The 20,660-nt window shown below is 42.1% G+C and overlaps 1 protein-coding gene across 24 annotated transcripts in view; it reads right to left on the minus strand.

Annotated features, from left to right (window-relative positions):
* Window positions 1-7,830: 7,830 nt before the first annotated feature.
* The window catches only part of PLEKHA5 (pleckstrin homology domain containing A5), a 267,659-nt gene continuing 254,829 nt past the window's right edge, over window positions 7,831-20,660 (minus strand). For 14 of the 24 annotated variants that reach the window (XM_038399885.2, XM_043516710.1, XM_043516724.1 and 11 more), the window contains 3 exons: window positions 19,976-20,118; window positions 17,967-18,051; window positions 7,831-8,685 (listed from right to left, as the gene is read on the minus strand). In XM_038399885.2, the coding sequence (XP_038255813.1) occupies window positions 8,667-8,685; window positions 17,967-18,051; window positions 19,976-20,118 (247 nt within the window). In that variant the 3' untranslated portion in view covers window positions 7,831-8,666. Of the gene's footprint in view, window positions 8,686-17,946; window positions 18,052-19,975; window positions 20,119-20,660 lie in introns of all 24 variants that reach the window. The other 10 variants (XM_038399892.2, XM_038399827.2, XM_043516714.1 and 7 more) reach the window with 1 other exon arrangement.

Consider the following 20,660-nt stretch of genomic DNA (forward strand, 5'->3'; position numbering starts at 1 on the left):
TTAGTTTACACAATGGAATAATCTTTCTTATCCTGAAACCTTACATGCAACACAGCTCAGATGGCATCATTTACATACAGGCTGTTGCACATGCATGCTAATGTCTTCCAGTGAAAAGTTCAGACAAGTTTGTAAGTTTGCAGATTTCTTGCACGTGCTCAGCACCCAGATACATGTAAAACCAGAACAGAACTGGATATTTTCTAAAGAACATTTAAAATGACATGTCTGTTATGGCTCATTGTGCTTCTGGATGGATTTAAACCTAGACAATTATCCCAGGCCTCAAGATTTTGACAGCCAGTTATGTATTTTTTAAATTGAACTTTGAGTCAATATTAAACCTTTCTATACATGTTGAGAATTGTACAACAGTTTCTTTTGTCTGTCACTTAAGTTCATGCCTGACAATCATTTTAACCCTGTTGTGTTATCACCATTTGTTTTTTCTGGCTTACTATATTGCTCCCCATTGGAATCAATCTACATTCCCATGAAAGGTACTATCATGTCACCCATCAACAATTATTTGCTTTCATTCCTTAAAACCACTATACAATAATAGCCCTGCCAGGAGGACAAAAGCACAGGGAGAGAGGCAAACGGAGGAAAACTGCAGTGGGAAAGCAGCAGTAGCAGCTGCTGAGCTAACTTTGTTCTTTAGGGGTCCTTCCGGTAAAATACTTGAACTGAGAATGTGTGGGCCCTTCATCTTCTGCCTCATCTTGTAACACAACTAGTCTCCCCAGTGCAGAAACTGGAAATTAGCTTGGCTTAATTGCTTGTGTGTCAGCAGATCCAAGAGATAATAACTTTGCTTTTATGACACAACCCAGTGACTCCCTGCCTGTTGAAAGCAGCAAGTGGCAGGAGGAGGGAGGGTTGGGGAAAAAACTTCCTGGAGCAGTAATTTTGATTGCCACCAGGAGTTTCCAGCACAGATCCAGCTCTTTGGGGACCTTTTCAATGATTGTAAATAAACAGCAGATTCTCCTAGCTATTTTAGAAGGGGCCCTTTGTATATCAGAGTTTGTATCTCTGAATGCAGCAAAGACAGCACCTTCGTGTTAAATAAGGAATTTATCTGAAATGCTGAGTCTATTCTTTTGTATAGCATTATGAAGGATTTTATTTTGTCAAGAGATCATAGCTGTATCAGATTTTTAGATTGCCTGGATTTACTGATTGAATATTGATCCACCTACTAGATGGCTTCTGTCCTTCCCTGTCCTAAAGCCTGGTTAAGGTGCCCAATGAGCAACTCTGCTAGGTCATGTTTAGTAGATCATGACAATGTGATGATATGTGAAGAGGGCCTCACTTCTATATTCTCTTGAATGACTCAGGTAGGGCAGTTTTCAGTGAATTTAATGAGATCAGAGTAATTTTCTCCTGCAAAGAAGCCCCCTAAGGGTTTATATTATGTAAGTAGCTATGTTTTTCCCAGTGCTCTAATTTGTCTCCCCATTAAAAAATTCTCCTTCACTGACACATTTTGCTATATGGGGCTGAGAGGCTGATTCCTACAACCACCTGTGGGCAATAGCCATTGTTCTTCTTTGAAGTGTGTCCCTGTGCGTGTTCCACTTTAGGTGTTCAGGCACCTCTGCGCTTGTAATCAGGTATTTGCAGCAGCAGTGCCTGGTTGGGCAGTAGCATGCGCTGCCCCTGCCTCGCGCTACCTGTGGAGGTTATATAGTGCCATGTAGCCAACCCCCCGTCAGTTCCTTCTTTTCCACCTTTGGCTTGAATCGGAGCACTTAGCAGTGCCTCTGTACCTTACCTACTTAGTATCATTCTTGCTGTTAATAGTTAGTGTTTATTTAGACAATAGCCTCTCTTCCCGGTTTATTTTACTTAGATTAAGTTTCAGTTGTAAGTGACCTCTTAGAATAGAGTTCTTCTCCCTCGAGGGAGCAAACCCCCTTCTGAGGAACATGCCTGGCTCCCCAAGTTTCAAACGCTACCTGACGGGCAGATTATCTATTCCTGTCTTAGACGGGCATTTTCAGTCTGTTCTCTGCCTGGGTGAAATGCACATACTGCAGAAGTGCTCACATTGCCATAAACTGAAAGCCCGCACCAGGATGGCAAGAGATTTGCAGTTGAAACTCTGATGGAAAAGTCTCTGTGCCCGATGTCCAAGCCCGAATCATGGACTCCTCCTGGACAACAGCCTCTGACAGAGGCTCTCCCAGGCTGTCTCAAGCAAAAGAACACATCATCAAGAAGGCTACTAAAAAGTGGGCCATCTCCTTCTCGGGAATATGCCAAGAAAAGGCATTCCCCAACTCAATATACCCTGTTGGAACTGACTGCACCAGGGCCTACCACTGCCAAGATAGTGGGACCATCTGGTACCGTCGGTACCACAAGAGCAAAATACCCTAAGCAGGCTAGCTCAGTCAAGGGCACCAAAGGGACATTGAAACCCTCTGCCTTGGCACCATTGGAGCCGACAAGATACTTGTCACTGACCAGCTCGACATCACCACAGACTGTGTGACGTTGCACTCCATATGTTTTATGGAAATATGCTTATGAGTGTGAATATGATGTAACTGGAATATGCTTTATGCAAAAGGTCTCTTGTGAGGTATCATAACAAAGATTATAACCTACTGAATATATTCCTCCTATTTGTATGCACGTATCATTCTTGTATCTGAAGCTAGAAATATGAAGTATAACTCTGAGGTCTTATTGTAATTATGCAAAGTGTGGGCCATTAATGGTGATTTAGAATTTTGATGGCTCCCATTGAATAGGGCAATTGGTTGTAAATGGTTTATTTACCAGCACACCTTCCTGTGTATATGTGGGCCAACCCAGGAAGAATGGAGACTAAGGGTCTTACAGTGACATGTGACCATGTCAAATGATACTGGAATCCATCTTAATCCTTGTACTTTTCCATTGATGAGGCGGGGGTAGGAATAAGCACAAAAAGGGATAAGACAAAAGATTCTCACCTTGTGCCAAAGTTATAAGGGAGGGGGAGGAGGGAGAGCAGGACAAAAGGGGCGGCCAGTCATAAGAAAACCCCTGCTTACCACCTGAGATGTCTGCTGGATTTAACAAAGACTGTATCGGGGAAGGGATTGGGCCCAGACTAGGAAGGAGTCTAATCTGTGAAATAAGCTTATGGAAACATCTTTGAGGGTGAGATATTACCTGTAATCAGTTTCTTAATGTATTAGGCTTAGACTTGCGTATTTTGTTTTATTTTGCTTTGTGACTTACATTGTTCTACTGTTTATTACTTGATATCACTTAAATACTACTTTTTATACTTAATAAAATCACTTTTGTTTATTAATAAACCAAGAGTAAGTGATTAATACCTGGGGGGAACAAACAGCTGTGCATCTCTATCAGTGATATAGAGGGCAAACAATTTACGAATTTACCCTGTATAAGCTTTATACAGAGTAAAATGGATTTATTTGGGGTTTGGATCCCATTGGGAAGTGGGTGTCTGGGTGCTGGAGATAGGTAATCTGCTGAGTTGTTTTAGTTAAAGTCTGCAGCTTTGGGGGTGTGGGTCTGTGTTGCAGCAGGCTAGCGTGTCTGGCTCAACAAGGCAGGGTTCTGGAGTCCCAAGTTGGCATGGAAAACGGGACCATAGGTAATTTCAGCATATCAGGTGGCAGTCCCAAGGGGATCTCTGTGACCGAACCAGTCACACTGTGGTGCTGCCCACTGCCTGCAAAACCCATATGATGCAATCCACAGCACTGACAACTATGCAACAGCCGTTGATACTGACATCATCTTCAGTGGCACCGAGACTCCCAGTACTGCAACAATTCCTATGGCAGAAAGATGTTCTGGTCTCCGAAGTGCCAGAATCTTCTCTTCTCAGTACTGATTTCACTTCCACTCAGTTGGTTCCGAGCCACTTTCCCATGCAACCCAAATCTGCTCCTCCCTTCTCGAGTGATGAGGATGCTGACGAAAGAGATATCTACTTCTCCCACCACTCTTCCCCCATTGCTTCTGCCAGACCAGGGACTTCACAGCAAAAACACTACACAGGGCCTGAACTTCAGACCTGATCCAGGCACCCAGGAATGCCACTAATGCCTATACCAACACATTGGCTTTACTGGAGGCATGGGCTGCATACCCCCCATACCATCACAAGCCTCCTTGTCCACCCAGGTGAGGCCACAACATTCCCCTTCACCTTCAGTACAAGGACTGGCAGAACTTCCACAAGTGGCTGTTGAGGAATCTGGGGAGCTGTCAGACCAGAAGAATGCCCCTGCAGCCATCTTCTTCCCTGGACAAGTGTGTCATGCCCCCACCTCTCACCACGGGAGATGATTTTAAACAATTTCAAGAGCTCTTTAAAGGAGTAGTGGACTCACTGGACATATCTTTAAAGGAAGTGGCCGAATCCCAACATAAGCTATTAGACATCTTACATACCTCAACCTCCTCCAAAATTGCCTTACCAATTAATGACACCCTCATGGAATCAGCAAAAACTATCTGGCAGATTCTGGCAACAACCCCACCCACCTGTAAAAGATCAGATAAAAAAATATGTGCCCTCTAGGAAAATTGAATTCCTTTTTCACACCCAAATGATGGAGGCAGTGAGTGAATGGGGCAGATAGCACTACTCCAGAAATACCCTGTAAAATAGGGATGGGAAGAGATTCCTAGCAGTCACTACTAGCTAAGTATGACTTCACAAATTATTCAAAACACTCAAAATGTATTGAATTAGTCCCGGAGGAAAAGAAAGAGCAATTTAGAGCCATGATTCTTGTTGCCAGAACAGCGTTGCAAGCAGCACTGGATTCTGCAGACACTCTGACCACAGCCATAGTCAGCAACGAATATCCTGGCTGTACCTGTCTGGTTTTCCCAGAGAAGTACAAATGACTGTAGACGACCTCCCATTTGAGGATCCAAAATTATTTGCTGGCAAAACGGACGAATCTCTTCATATGTTGAAGGACTATGTTCCACTAGCAGGGACCTTCGCGGTCCAAGAGCAGGGGCAAGGGATGGTGTCTTAGCCCCCCTGCCAAGAAAAGCGCAGGACCCACCATACTAACATCGGCCATCTTGTCATACAGTTTACTTTCAACTTGATTAATGCACATTACTTTAGGTAAGAAGAAACAGTTTTGATTATTTGAAAAAATAATCAGTGTTTTTGTCAGGTTTCTTTATGATTGATTTTTTTTAAAAAACTATGAATTAGAAGAGAAAGTTTCCCCTCCCCTGCAATCATGACACTGAATCAGAGTTGAGTTTTAACTGCTGGATGATCTATCTGCTCCCCGAACTGGCCCAGACCAGTTTGCACAAGAAATTCCTAGGACGAAGTACAGCTTTTCTAGTGATGTTCCTTTATTCAGGAATTTGAAAGGACCACATTCCTTAGTCTTCTTGGAACAATGCAAGTGGTGAACAAAAGCTCCAGACGGAAGGAGATGTAATTGGTTTTGAAGAGCATGAACATCTGTAGAGCATGTGTGTGTCGTATATCCTTAAGAGACCCTGCGTTTGAGGAAAAAAGCAAACTATGTACAAATGTCAGCACAGTAGCCAATGACACAATCAATTAGAAATGTAAAAGATAACCTAGACACGGACTTAAAATATAGCCATTTCCAGGCTGACAATCTAGGGATTCACTTGTTTAGCGGTGAGTATTTCAAAAGCATGAGCAGTGGGAGGAGAGTTAAAAGGTAAGTGCAACGGAGAAATTTTGATGAGACAGGAGAAGAGGAAGTAGCTGGTTTTTTAATCAATTTACTTTTCCAAACACAGTTGAAAATAGTTTCATGCACCCAATTGTACTTCACATCTTCAGTGCAAATGCAGAGGAAATTGAGGCCTGACACTCTGCCATACCTGTGTGGGCTAGAAGGATGTGATTATCTGCTAATGTAGCTGTGTCAGCAAAAGCTAGTGTAGACAATTATATGGGCAAAACCTCTCTTTTGCCGGTATAGCTTATTTTGTTCAGGGAATGGATATAAGCTTTATCAGCAAAAGGATTTTTTTGCTGGTATAAACTGCATCTACACTATGAAGGTCTGCTGGTATAGCTATACCATCAAACTTTTTAAGTGAAGACAAGGCCTAAGAAGGGTTCAGATCACTCATCATATTCTTTCTTTGGCTAGTGCCAAGACAACAGCCCCATGGTGCCTTTCCCTTTCCCCACTTCTCTGCATTTAAACAGCCACAGAACTTGGTGCACACTTTAAACACAGCACACATTGAAGTGAAACCCTTATTTTAGACCCTTATCTTAAGCACCTGCTGCACCATTGGGAATGCAACAACTTTTCTGTGGGTGTGGCCCAAGATACTGAACAAATAGGTAATTAAGTCAGAAGTTGAACAATGTCTTCAGCGAACATTGCTTTTCGGTTTTACAAATAGCTCGGACAGTCTGACTGACGTCTCCCAGAAGTGAAAAATGTATTGAAGTTTAAAAAAAAAAAGTAGATTTCAGATCTTTGCAGTCTGGATCCAAACGATTTTCTTTCAAATCTACTTTTCATTATCCATTTCTAAAAGCGTGCACAGTCTCTACTTAGACTAGTTCAGACAGCAGGGGGGGATGGAGAAGTGAAACCAGTAGTGTGTGTAATAAGATGACATGCACGACAAATGGTTTTACATTTGCTTTTTGGTTCCTGGAAGATGATGTGCAAATGTCAGAGCCCTCATTCCTCATCATCACATTCCTCTCTTCACTCCTACCATAAATGGTGTTCACTCTAATGTCTTAATGCCTTTAAAATTTATAATTTAATTCTCTTAGCATCTTTATGAAATAAGCAATTTTACATAAACTGAACTGGGAACTGAAGCAAAAAGCAACTAAGTGACTTGCCCAAGGTCACAGAAGAAAGCATGGCAGAGCCAGGAATCAAACCCAAATTTCTTCGTGAGTACCAGCCACGAAGCTGTCTTTTTGCTCAATGCTGTGGGTACTACTTCCAGCTGGGCAAGGTGGAATTCCTTACGAGTCTACCAATGCTGCTCTTGTTTGTAGGTGATGTCACTCTGGCTATGTCTACACTATCACGTATTCTGTCGACAAAACTTGTCACTCAGTGGTGTGAATATTCCACCACTCTGAACAACGTAAGTTTTGCCGACATAAGTGGTCGTGTGCAGAGTTCTATGTCGGTGGGAGAACTTCTCCCACCATGGGGGTGGATTAATTATGTTGACAGGAGAGTTCTTTCCCATCGGCTTGGGAGCGGCTACACAAAAGATTTTACAGCAGTGCAACTGCATCGGTACAGCTGTGCAGCTGTAAGCTCTCTAGTGTAGACATAGCCTCAGTTTTGAAGGCCAGAAGAGACCATCATCATCATATACTTTTATCTCCTTCACATCACAGACCCTTCTCCAACCAATCCTGTAATACAGGGGTTCTCAACCTCTTGCTTTCCAAGGCCTGCCCCAACATGCTATAAAAACTCCACAACCCACCTGTGTCACAACAGGTTTTCTGCATATAAAAGCCAGGGCCAGCGTTAGGGGGTAGCAATAGAGCAATTGCCTGGGGCCTCATGCCACAGGAGCTCCCACAAAGCTACATTGCTCAGGCTTTGGCCTTGGGTGGCAGTGCTCAGGGCCCGGGTGTCAACTCCACGTGGCAGGCCTTTGGCTTTCTGCCCCAGTGAGTCTAATGCCGGCTCTGCTTGGTGGCCCCAGACCCTGGTTGAGAACCACTGCTGTAATAGGCCCACAATCCTTATTAAGATGCGCTTCCCACACAAAGAGTCACAATGAGTACACGGTCTGTCATCTGCTTGCTGAAAGAAATACTACCCGCACAACTTAAGAACATTAACATTTATTTAACATGATAAAAAAGAAATGAGATATGAACATTTGCATTTGAACAATAGTAAGTGGCTTCTTATACTTACACTGGATGTGCTCATTGTATAATATATATACACAATGAACATAATTACATTTGTACACAAACTAAGTACTGGAATTGAAAACCTGTTTATTGCTGTACACACCCTATTTCAACAAAGTAAGAGCCCAGTACCTCAAAATACCTACACTTCATTTTGTTTAAGAAAAAGCAAGCACAAACATTCATGTATATGTTGATAAGTGTGGCAGTAACTGCTGATGCTGCAGCCTGACCAAGAAATAATTACAGCAGAAAAAGGACGTACTTTACTCAGCAATAATAAAAATGGCACATTTTAAATATATATAAAAATTTTACAAATCAAATGTCAAAATACACTAGTGTTTAAAAAGTGTAAAACAAGGTTTAGTGGTGATATGTAAAAGAAACTGATCTGTTAGGTACCTAAAAGAAGCAAAAATGAAAACTTAAATGATTTCATAATTGAAAACATTAAATTCTGTAAAACATCAACTAAGGTTCTGACTTTAGGCTGCATATTAAAAAGAATCTTTATGTGCATGGAAATCATAGCAGCAAGCTGGTATCGGAAGAACAATCTTCAGATTGTTGAGTGTACATACGGGCCATTTAAAGCTGTCTTGGAATAAACATTTTCCAGGAAGTGATAAAATGATGCTCTGTGGCCAAAAGCATCAAAACTATGAATTTCATAGATTTAAAATATACTCTACAATATCTTCTCATATTTCTATAGGTCCATACTCCTCGGCCATGAACGGTTTCACCAGAATCCGTTAGAGCTGAAAGACAGACATGAATCAAGTTACTGTATTTTACCAAAACACTGTTTAAAGTTTCTCTTAGGATTAGGCATGGTGGGGAGTTTCTGACCATGCTGTGGCTATCCACGAAATAAATTACCGTATATTCTCGTTCATAAGCCGAATATTTTTGGTAAAAAAGTGACACATCAAAGAGCGGGGGTTGGCTTATAAACGGGTCGACACCAAAATTTGATGATTTTAAACTCTATTAAATCATTTAATTGAATATCTAATACATTGTTGTTTTGTTTACCTGGAGCGTCTGTGGCGCCACTTCCTGCAGCTCCCATTGGCTGGGAAGGGCAAACTGCGGTTACTGGGAGCTGAGGGGCTCCATGCCTGTGAATGCTCCAGATAAACAAAACCATCCAACCCACCAGCGGCTTTCCCTGACAGGCCGGGAGCCGAAGTTTATCAACCCCTGAAATATAGGGTCGGCTTATGAAAAGGTCATACAGTTTTTGCTATTTTTACCTATCCATCTTGGGGGGTCGGCGTATAAACGAACGGGCTAATGAATGAGGACATATGGTAAATTATATTAAAAAGAATCTAAGAAAACATTAGTTTCCATAACCTATCTTTTTAGGCATTAAAGCTATTTTGACAGCAATTCACAAATGAAACGAAACAAACGGGTTATTTTGTACAAAGAACCATTTCAGGGTTTTATACTGCCACCATCAATACAGTAACTAAGAGCTTTCCATGTAAAATTAGTAGCGAAGCCCCTAAATCCTGTACCAAAGGACTGGCAAGGTTAGAAACAGGACACAGTACTCTTCACTTGCTATGATGTAATGCAGTGTTTGGGATGAAAGATTCTAAATAAATTTCATCATCACTCTATTAAACTGTATTTAAGCATGTAGCAGCATGCTTAAAATGTAACAATATACTTGTGATAGAGATACAAAATTTGTTTTAGTGATGCCAGAAGACATGATATAGAAAAAATCATGCGTGAATAAGCTCTCTCCTTAGTCCTATGATACCACATAGCACCATTTTCCTTTTCCAAATTCCATGGTCTCTCTGAAACACATCATGCATTTCCCAGACCCTGGCTTAAAAATTAGCCTTCCTATGAATTGAAATGCATCCCCCAACTTATAAATTCTCTCTATTGCAGAGGATTTCTTGCCATACAGTTTGCATCCCACTGAGTAAACGAGTTCCTAATTTAAAAAATTAAAAACTCTTCCTACAGGACAGGAAACTTGTTCACAGCCTAGTACATTTGCTGTTTCATTTGGGAAATTACAGCTCTTACATTAGTCATGGGTGACAGCAATGCTCCTCACATTCAACGAACATTTTAAATGTGTTGGGTAGTGCTTAAGAAAGTTGTTTGACTGACAACCCTGGTGAAAGACCTTTAGTCAGAGAAGTATAGTGTGGGAAGCAGCACTGCAGGCTCCCACACACTGTGCTTCATTGGATTTCAACTAAAACGGGTCAGGAATTTTTTGACAAAAGATTTTTTCGTTGTAAAACACTGATTTACCGAAACTGAAACTTTTTGCAGAAACCTATTGTTTTCAATGGGGGAAGAAAAGGCCCATCCCAGAACAGTCAAATAGCAGAGTGGCTAGTGTACTTTTCTGGGATGAACAAGACCCAGGTTCAAGTCTCTGCTCCAAATCATGAATGGCAGGGACTTGAGCATCAGAGTTTCCCTCTAATTTTTTGCAAAAACCTTTCAGAAGGTCTAGGTTTCATCGCAACGTAGAACAAAACCAAATGTCAAAATATTTTTTATGACATGGAATTCTTGTTTTCCAGGCCTAGTATTAATCCTGATATGAAACCAGGTATATAATGACCATCCAATATTGGGGCTCTGGTGAGACTGCTAACCAGTGTGTCAAGTGCAGATTTGAAGTATACACTAGGAAATGGACTAATTCCTCCAAATAAATTCAGATACTGAACAGAGGGAAACTATTTTTAGGCTCTAATATCCTTGGTTTTATTAAAACTAGGGAACTAGAAACAGAGTCCATTTTAGAAGTACCATCCTAGGAACATATTTTGTCATCAGCAGTTCAGTGTTATTTGTGGAAGTATCATATCTAAGGTGGCAATATTATGGACACATCGCCACCTTCACATACACGTAACTGTGTAGGATATTGGAGAAAGTGTCTTAGTCAGCAAAAGAGATTTACCAGCCTTTCACATCTCAGATGTGAATTCATATTGTGGCATAAATAATTAAGAGAAAATTGCTTTGGAGAGCTCATCATTGATTCACATGACAGAGCCAACTGCAATTTGACACAATTGGTAGTGTCTGCTCAAGAGAAGAGGAGGTTCCTTACCTGTAACTGGAGGTTCTTCGAGATGCATGGTCTCTATACGTCTCCCAAACACAAGTGCGCATGGCCCCAAGTTTTTCAGCAGCCGTGTGCATTGGCCCGCATGGCTACCTTATGTTTCCACGTGCTCCATGTGACATTACAGGAGACCATGCGGGGTGACACGCACTCAGTCTTCCTCTTACCTCAGTATAGTAAGTCTGCAGCAGAGAGGAAGGTGGACTGGTATTGGAATACAAATAGGGACCATACATCTCAAAGAACCTCCAGATACAGGTAGTAACCTTCTTTTCAAGTGATGGTCCTTATATGTATTCCAAACACAGGTGAGTATGGAGCAGTGACAGACTCAGAGGTGGGGGTGTGAGAACGCAATGGGCAAGGCCTGTTCCAGTGGCAGTTTAGGTGTGAACAGAGCACCATGTTGCTGCTCGGCAGATCTCATGCTAAGGAGGCGGAGGTGGATCCTGCCAGATGGTGTTGCGTTGGAGCGTGTGTAGCATTCTGTAATGCACTTCAAGATCCAATTGGATATGTACTATGAGGAAAGGGCCTGCCCTCTTGACTGTTCCACAATGTCTATGAAGAGGCTTGAATGAGGCTTGAAAGAGGCGCAGAATGCACGAGTTCTGTACAGGTAGAAAGCCAGTGCCCTGCAGACATCCAGGGAGTGTAGTGTACTGTCTGCAGAAGTGGCATGTGGTTTACGGTGGAAGATTGGAAGATGGATGGACTAGTTGAGATGAAACTTGTAGACAACTTTTGGGAGGAACTTAGGGTGGAGGCACAGGGAGATGGTCTCTATGAAAAACTGTATATGGGGGTCAGCCATCACAGTCACCAGTTTGCTGATCCGCTCAGCAGAGGTGATAGCCATCAGGAAGAGGACCTTCATAGCTAGGTAGCATGTAGCCAGCAGTTTGAATGGAGGTCAGGTGAGCACAGACAGCACAAAGTTGAAGTTCCAAGGGGAATGGGGGTAAGGACAGGTGGGAAACAGTTTGTCAGGCCCCTCAGAAACTGGGTAATGGTAGGGTGAGTAAATATCAACTGTCTGTCCATGGGGGTGGGGGGAAAAAAAGAGGTGAAAGGATGGGACTAAGCGCCACAAGGTGGACACGGACCGAGCTAAGTGCGAAACCTGAGGTCTTCAGCTCTAGGAGGTGGTCTTGGAACCAGGCACGGAAACACTGAGGAGGGGAAGGTGTTGGCGCTGTGCCCAGGAGGTGAAGCGCATCCATTCTGTGGTGTAGCATGTCCTCGTAGACTCCTGCCTATTCTGTGAGAGAGTATGGTGGACAGGTGATGAACAGGCATTGTCTACACCTGAGCCCCATCCAAAAACCAGGCGATCAATTGGAGCAGGCTTCGGTTGGGGTGGCAAACCCTGCCATGGTCCTGGGTGAGATGTATGTGCGGTGTGACATAGGTGAAGGCCACCATGTGGCCCAGGAGGCAGAGGCAATGGTGCATACTCATGTGCGGGTTGTAGCAGAGGACATTCACAAGAGCTATGAGGGTGGCAAAGTGGGCAATTGTGAGGAAGGCACAGAGTGTAGGGGGTTGGAAATGGTGGGCAAGCCCAGAAGTCCACACTATGCCACGAGACCAGGGAGTAGGACGGGTTGTCCACTGTGAAGCGCCCCTAGTCTGAAAAAGCCTCCGGAAGTGGCTGAGCCATCGGTGTGGGCAGTACTGCAACTGGTGTGACTGAGTAGTGGCTCATCCACCAGCGAAGGGGGATGGGGGGCCAAGAGAAGCGGCAAGGGCAGGTACAACAGCTTGAGATGGGATGTGGGGTGGGATCAGCGGATCCAGCTGGCCCGGTGTCCAGGGCACATCCCGCTGTCTGCCGCTCCAAGGAGTGGGTGTGCAGAGTGGAGCCCACAGAGACTTGCGGTGGCAAAGTAGTGCGCGTTGGTGAGCGGTCAGGACTCTTGATCCTTGCAGGAACTGGCAGGTCTCACTTCCGCTTTGCCTTGCCCCGCCTTAGGTGGTGGCCCTGCAGGGTCAGCATGCGATGTCTCACCTGACCGAACCCAGCTCGGGAAGGAAACGCGGAGCGGCGCAGTGGTCCACGATGGGGACCTACTGCAGTGTTTGTGAGAGGGCTTTTGACTCTCCTTACGTACCTTCTCACATCTTGGCGGTGCTGATGGACCCAGGTGTGAGGCCAAGGGCAGGACGCTGACTGCCGGTAATGGTCGGTGAATCACCAGCACAGGATCGGACTCTGCCTGGAGCCAGAACAGCGCTTTTGTGATGAGGAACTTGCAGAGGAGCTGAAGTCAAGTATTGTGGGTCTTTGAGGGGAAGGATTTGCACATATTGTTGTGAGCGACAAGGTGCATCTTGCCAAGGCAGAAGAGGCAACGCGTGTGCTCATCACTCACAAAGAATGAGTGAGGGCACAAGGTATAGTTCTTGAACCCTGGAACACAGAGCATAATCCCGACAGGGTTGGGAGAGGCCCCATAAGGACCTATATACACTAACTAAACTAACGCATGTACAAAAGTATGACAAGAAAATAGAGTTAATTATTTACAACGGACAGTTGTTCTCATAGAGGGTATGAGCACAAAGAGAGGATTCCAACTCTGACCATGCAGTAAGAGGGAACTGAGGGGATGTCACTTCGCACGGCCTCTTATGACCTCACACAGAGCATGTGGCAACGTAAGACACTGCTGCTGAGAAACTTCCAGCTCCAGCGCATACGCACCTGTGTTTGGAATACATATAGGGACCATCACTTGAAGAAAAATGCCACGTTGTTCCCTTTAGGACAGATGCAGAGACTGATCCGCATGGGGGAAGCTAACAGAGCTATAACTAGTAGAGTCTAGCTCCAGTCAGTCCATTGAACTGAAACTATGTAAAATAAAAGGTTGGTTGAGTAATGACAGCCCTACTTAAAGGTCCAGAATATATACATACACCCCTCCAATGTGTATTTGTACATATGCTATTTGATTTGTACATAAACAGCTCTATTTATACATTCTGAAAGTACATATCATGATTTACCATTTAAAAATATTTTTACTATAATATTAAGTTTGAAACGAATATTCAGAGTCAAACCTGAATCTGAACATCACTTGCTATACTGTTCATGAAAATCAATAGCAACAAAGGCTGCATGTGATGTTTTTGTATGGACAAGAAAGGAGAGATTAAAACCATTTCATTTTAACAAAGAGGTAATACCTCTTTCTGCCTATTACTAACACAAGAAAGTATCACATTACCTACAATAATTATGACTGTTAAAACAAAACACAGGTGCCCTATATGAACTAGGTTATGCGTTTTCAAACTTCACTAAGGAAAAATCTTTTAAAAACTGAGAAAATTCTCCTCTCCTAGTTATATGGCCTTATAGTTATATAGCTTATAGGACCTATGAAACCAGGCATATTCTTTTGATAGCCTTTCCTTGAAGGCTTGTTTTAAAAGGTACTCCCTGACAACGTGGAAGTTTTAACTAATTAAAGTACTGGTAAAAGTGTTAAAACGTTCTGACCTGTATCCCTGTATCCTGTTTCTTTAAACACCTGTATAAACAAACCTGCTTACTTCTATTTCCACTCACATTCAACAAACAGGAACTCTCAGAACCACAGAAATGTAGGACTGGAAGGGTCATCTAGCCCAATCCCTTGCACTGAGGCATGTATGTATTATCTAGACCATCTCTGACAGGTGTTTGTCCAACGTGTTCTTAAAACCTCCAATGACACAGATTCCATAATCTCCCTAGATAATTTCTTCCAGTGCTTAACTACCCTAACAGCTAGGAAATTTTTCTTAATGTCTCACCTAAATCTCCCTTGCTGCAATTTAAGCCCATTGCTCCTTGTCCTGTCCTCCGTGGATAAGGAAAACGACTTTTTTACTCTTTACAGCAATCATTTATGTACTTGAAGACTTATGCCCCACTTCAGTCTCCTCTTCTCCAAACTAAACGCACACAATTTTTTCAATCTTTTCTTGTAGGTCATGTTTTCTAGACCTTTAATCATTTTGTTCCTCTCCTCTGGACTTGCTCCAGTTAGTCCACATCTTTCCCAAAATGTGGTGCCCAGAATTGGACACAGTACTCGTGCTGATGCCTTATCATTGCTGAGTTGAAGAATTACTTCTCATGTTTTGCTTAAAACACTTCTGTTAAAACATCCCAGAATGATTGCTTTGTTTTGAAAGAGTATTACATTGTTTACTCATATTTAGTTTGTGATCCACTATAACCCCAGAACCATTCTGCAATACTTCTTCCTAGGAAGTCATTTCCCTTTTCGTATTTCTGCAATTGATTATTTCTTCCTTAGTGTACTACATTAATTTTTATTGAATTTCATCCTATTTATTTCAGGCCAGTTCTCCAGTTTGTCAAGATCATTTTGAATTCTAATTCAAGATCTTGCAACCTCTTCCAGGTTGGTATCACCTGCTAACTTTATACCTGTATTCTCTCTGCCATTATCTAAATAATTTATGAAGTTATTGAACAGTACAGGACACAGGACAGATCCCTGTGATACATCATTCAATACATCATGCCTTTTCAGATTGACAGAGAACCACTGTTAACTACTCTCTGAGTATGCTTTTCCAACCAGTTGTGCACCTTCCTTATAGTAAGTTCATATTAGGCTGTATTTCCCTAGTTTGCTTATGAGACGGTCATGTGAGACTGTATCAAAACCTTACTAAAGTTGAGATATATCACATCTACTGCTGCCCCCTATCCACAAGTCTGGTTACCCTGTGAAAGAAGGATATTAGGTTGGTTTGACATGATTTATTCTTTACAAATCCAGATTGACTGTTACTTATTACCTTATTGTCTTCTAGGTGGTTACAAACTGATTGTTTGATCATTGTTCCATTGTCTGTATATCATAATGTGATACCTATCTATATATTATATATCATAATAGACCATCATATCATGCTATAGAATAAGAGTATTTCTTCTGACCAAGCTAATGATTTCTACCTTGACTCCTACAAGAAATTACTAGTTATGGATAGGTGGAGGGGCCAAGTGGGGATCTTTGGTATAAAAAAAATAAAATAAGAACCATCAAATTCAACACACGCAGTGACTTAACTGCGTGTTTTTATTATTGCTATCCTCTTCCTCCCATCCTTTTCCCTCCTACTATTTATCATGTCGCACTTATTTGTCTTAAATTAGATTATAAACTCTTTGGAACATACTGTATGTACAATTCATAGTTCAACTAGGCTATGATCCTGACTGGAGCCTTTGGGTGCTAAAACACCCAAATACGGATACATTTTTACCTTGACTGCATAATCACGTTTCATTACAATTTAATATTTAATATCAAGGGACTGTTATTCTACCATTACAGAAGAATATGCTTGATGAGCTAATTGGTCCTTTCCATTTCTAACTACTATTACCTTATCTGAATACTGTATGTATTATATGCATGTAAGGAATGGTTACTTACTTTAACTGTGGTTCTTTGAAATGTGATGCAGATGTGTATTCCACTTGGGTGTGTACATGTGCCCAGTGCACAGGAACCAGAGAATTTTACCTAGCAGTACCTGTAGAGGGGGATACTTGTGCCTCATGGCCACAGCCCCTTCCCTGGCTATATAAGGCAGTGCAGTCCCGAACTCTGTCAGTAACTTCACACCAAGTGCCCAGAGAAACTGTGACACAGAAGGGATGGAGGTGAGTTGTGGAATACACATCTGAATCACATCTCGAAGAACCACAGTTACAGTAAGAAACCGTTTCTTCTTCCTCAAGTAGATGCAGCCATGTATTCCACTTTGGTGGCTCACAAGCAGTACCCCCAGGAGGCAGAGCTCAGAGACTACCTAAACAAGGACCCCAGGACCACCCTATTGAAACATGCATCCACCTTGGAAGATGCAGTAATGACTGAATGGGTTTGCACGTGCACATGCGCACACACACACAACCATGTAGCAGCCCTGAAAATGTCCAGTACTGAAATGCACTGAAGAATGCTACCTATGTTGCTTGCACTCTCATAGAACTAGCTTGCATCCACTGAAGGAGGTGTAGCTGAAGCTATTTCATTTCATATGAAGTCACGATAAATGAGGTTATTCATTTAGAGACTGAAGAGACCACCTGACCCTTCATAGAATCTGTATATGACACAAACAGGCATGGTGAAGCACAAAACAGTTTAGTCCAGTCCAGATAGAAAGCTAGACATTGCCCAACATCAGATGTGTGGAAACGCTGCTCTTCCAGAAATGAATGCAACTTGGGAAAGAACACAGGTAAATACACCGCCTGGTTCAAATGAAGCTGAGAAACCACTTCAGATAAAATTTTTGGGTGTGGTCATAAAGTCAGTTTGTCTTTAGAGAATTGTATGTAAGGAGGCTCTGCCATCAGAGACTGCAACAGACTCTCCTTGTGGATGCTACTGCTATCAGGAACATAGTCTTCTGAGACAAAAGTGGAAAGGGAAAAGATGCCAGGGGCATCTAAGAAAGGGAGAGGTTGTGAGGTTAGGAACCACACAGAGCTCTGACTCCACCCACAAGCGGTAAGAAGGAACAGACAGAGGTTAGGGGAGTGCTACCTCATATAGCCAGACAAGGGGCTATAGCCACAAGCTGTGAGTGGTGACCATCTAATGGTACTGCTTGGCAAAATTCTCCAGCTCCAGTGTGCTAGGTGTGAATGCACCTCAGTTGAATATGCAGCTGCACTTACTCAAAGAATCAATACATTCCTGTTTTGTTTGCTTGTCTGATTGATATATAGATATAGATAGATAGATCTCAGCTACTTTCACCCTACATAATAAAATTGTCTGTGTGTGTTTCTCAAAGAAAACTATAGTATACCCAAAAAAAATAGCATGACTGTGAAAAGCAGACGTACTTCTCTGAGACTATACACACATGAAATGTGATCCTTCTGTGAGCTGTGGTTGCGTTGATGGAGCTGGTGATGGTGGGGACTCTGGTGAAGAGGGCAGACTTTTTCCTGAAAAGAGAAATTAAAAAATAAATATCACAGAAGGCAAAAGTTAGACAAATTGAAAATATTTCAAATAGCATGAAATTTGTGAGTAAGGTAAGTACTTTGCAAATAAAGGTTAAAATAATCAGAAGAAACTTTTTAAATCAACGTTCCCTATGATAGGTTTCAGAGTGGTAGCCGTGTTAGTCTGTATCAGCAAAAACGAGGAGTCTTCGTGGCACCTTAGAGACTAACACATTTATTTAGGCATAAGCTTTCGTGGACAGGAACCCACTTCATCAGATGCATGGAATGAAAAATACAGGAGCAGGTATAAATACATGAAAAGATGCGAGTTGCCTTACCAAATGTGAGGTCAGCCTAATGAGACAATTCAATTGAGACCAGTCACTCAATAACAGACCTAAAAGTGGCAATTCTTCAACAAAAAAAGTCAAAACCAGACTCCAACGTGAAACTGCAGAACTGGAATTAATTTGAACACTGGACACCATCAGATTAGGCTTGAATAAAGACTGGGAGTGGTGGGGTCACTACAAAACCTAAACCTAATTTCCCGATACTAATTTCTTCTTACTGTTATTCACACCTTCTTTCAGAATAGCAGCTGTGTTAGTCTGTATCCGCAAAAAAAAAAAAAAAAAAAAAAAAAAGGAGTACTTGTGGCACCTTGGAGACTAACAGATTTATTTGAGTATAAGCTTTCATGAGAGCTGTAGCTCACAAAAGCTTATGCTCAAATAAATGTGTTAGTCTCTAAGGTGCCACAAGTCCTCCTTTTCATACCTTCTTGTCAACTGTATGAAATGGGCCACTCTCATTACCACTTCAAAAGTTATTTTTTCTCCCTTGGTATCCTGCTGTCAATTGAATTGTCCCGTTAGATTGACCTCACACTTGGTAAGGAAACTCATCTTTTCATGCATTTATACCTGCTCCTGTATTTGCCACTCCATGCATCTGATGAAGTGGGTTCTAGCCCACAAAAGCTTATGCCCAAATAGATTTGTTAGTCTCTAAGGTGCCACAAAGACTCCTCATTGCTATTCCCTATGATGTCACCACAAAGGATCTTTCCTAGTCCTGGCCTGAACTAAGCTGTCATGGAAAGGACTGTGCCATTTGCCTTATTTATCCTTACATCACATCTGCACTTCCTTATTCCTCCCTGGCACCAAACAACTACTGATTAGCTCAAGTATTGATCATTCCATCTGCCCATTCCATTTCTTCCCCCAGCACTATGATTTTCTTGCAAAATCCGCCATTAAGGTACTCGCAGCCACCCTATCTTTTCCACTTCTGGCATCCCTCCTGACCTCTGGAGACACATACACCAACCTTCCTGTTATTTTGCTGGTTCATAATCTAATGCCTAAATTGGAAACTAGCTAGTGAACACTGTAGAATCTATGCTCCAGTCAAGGAGCTCATACCAGCAAGGATCAGGAAAGGGGATCAACAGCCGGAAAGCATATGTTTAGAATAGATGCCTTTGGTGAAATGACCTACAGGAAAAAGTCATGGAGCTACTGGAACCAGTAGCAAGGAGGTAGACAACACTGAACATGTGCAGAGGATTGAGGGAGAAGGGGGGTGGTTCTGGAGGGAGACAGGGAATCATTTGCTCCAGCCAAGAGAAACTTCTGGGAACCCCCTCTGATCCTCGAACTGGTTACCTCCAAAAGATCTGCATTTAAATCTCTGAATACTGTTTCTGAGACTCGCCCATTGGGAAATTGGCCAGGTTTCTGTCCATCCCTCCCCACCAGGTGAAAAAATATGAATACGAGACCCAGATTAGTTTAGATTTCTTTTCACTACACAAGAATTTCAGAGCATCAGAAAACCATCAGAATGTATATTACATATGTAACATTTAATTCCAATTTACACTTCTGTGTAACTGACAGTCTCTTTACCATACCTGCTGTTTGATTTTCTCTTGAAGATTGTACTGCTAACTCGAAAGAAGAAATAATCCCTTCTTGCTCTTGAACACTGGGTGCTTCACTCTCTTTTGGACTGGTTTCATGTTTGTGGTTTGCAATTGGGGCCATGTTCTGCAGACTAGTTAAAAAAAGTTACTATTTTTAAAGTTCGTTTAATTTAATTTCAGGTGTTAACCAATATTTATGTGCAACTGGAGTTCCAGCACTTAATTTTCTTCTCTTAACACAAAACCCTCTAATTTACAAGATTGTGTTATTTAAATCAAATACGTATTTCTGGAACCTATAGTATAGAGTGTTGAAACCCTGAATCAAAGCAAAAGTTAGTTTTGTTTCAATCTTATAAAATTCATTCTAGAGTAAAAAGAACTTTAAACTGGGAACTGGACAGTTTTTTTTTGTTTTTCATACTTATACACTGAAATAGATACCAAATTCAAGGCTGTAGGGAAGATACAGTGTGTCATGAGAATGTTCTGACCATGTGAGAGAGCCTTACTGTACATTGACAGTAAGACCCATGTGTCTAGCTTCCAGTCAAGCAAAACTACTGAAGAGGTGCACCAAAGCTCCAGTACTACTCTAACTCTGAAATCATGGAGTTAATGGAAATCCTTCAAGGTGATGAAGTACCCTAGGCAGTGGTTCTCAACCACAGGT

Source organism: Dermochelys coriacea, chromosome 1 (genome assembly GCF_009764565.3).
Source record: "Dermochelys coriacea isolate rDerCor1 chromosome 1, rDerCor1.pri.v4, whole genome shotgun sequence".
In the NCBI taxonomy this organism is placed as follows: Eukaryota; Metazoa; Chordata; order Testudines; family Dermochelyidae; genus Dermochelys; species Dermochelys coriacea.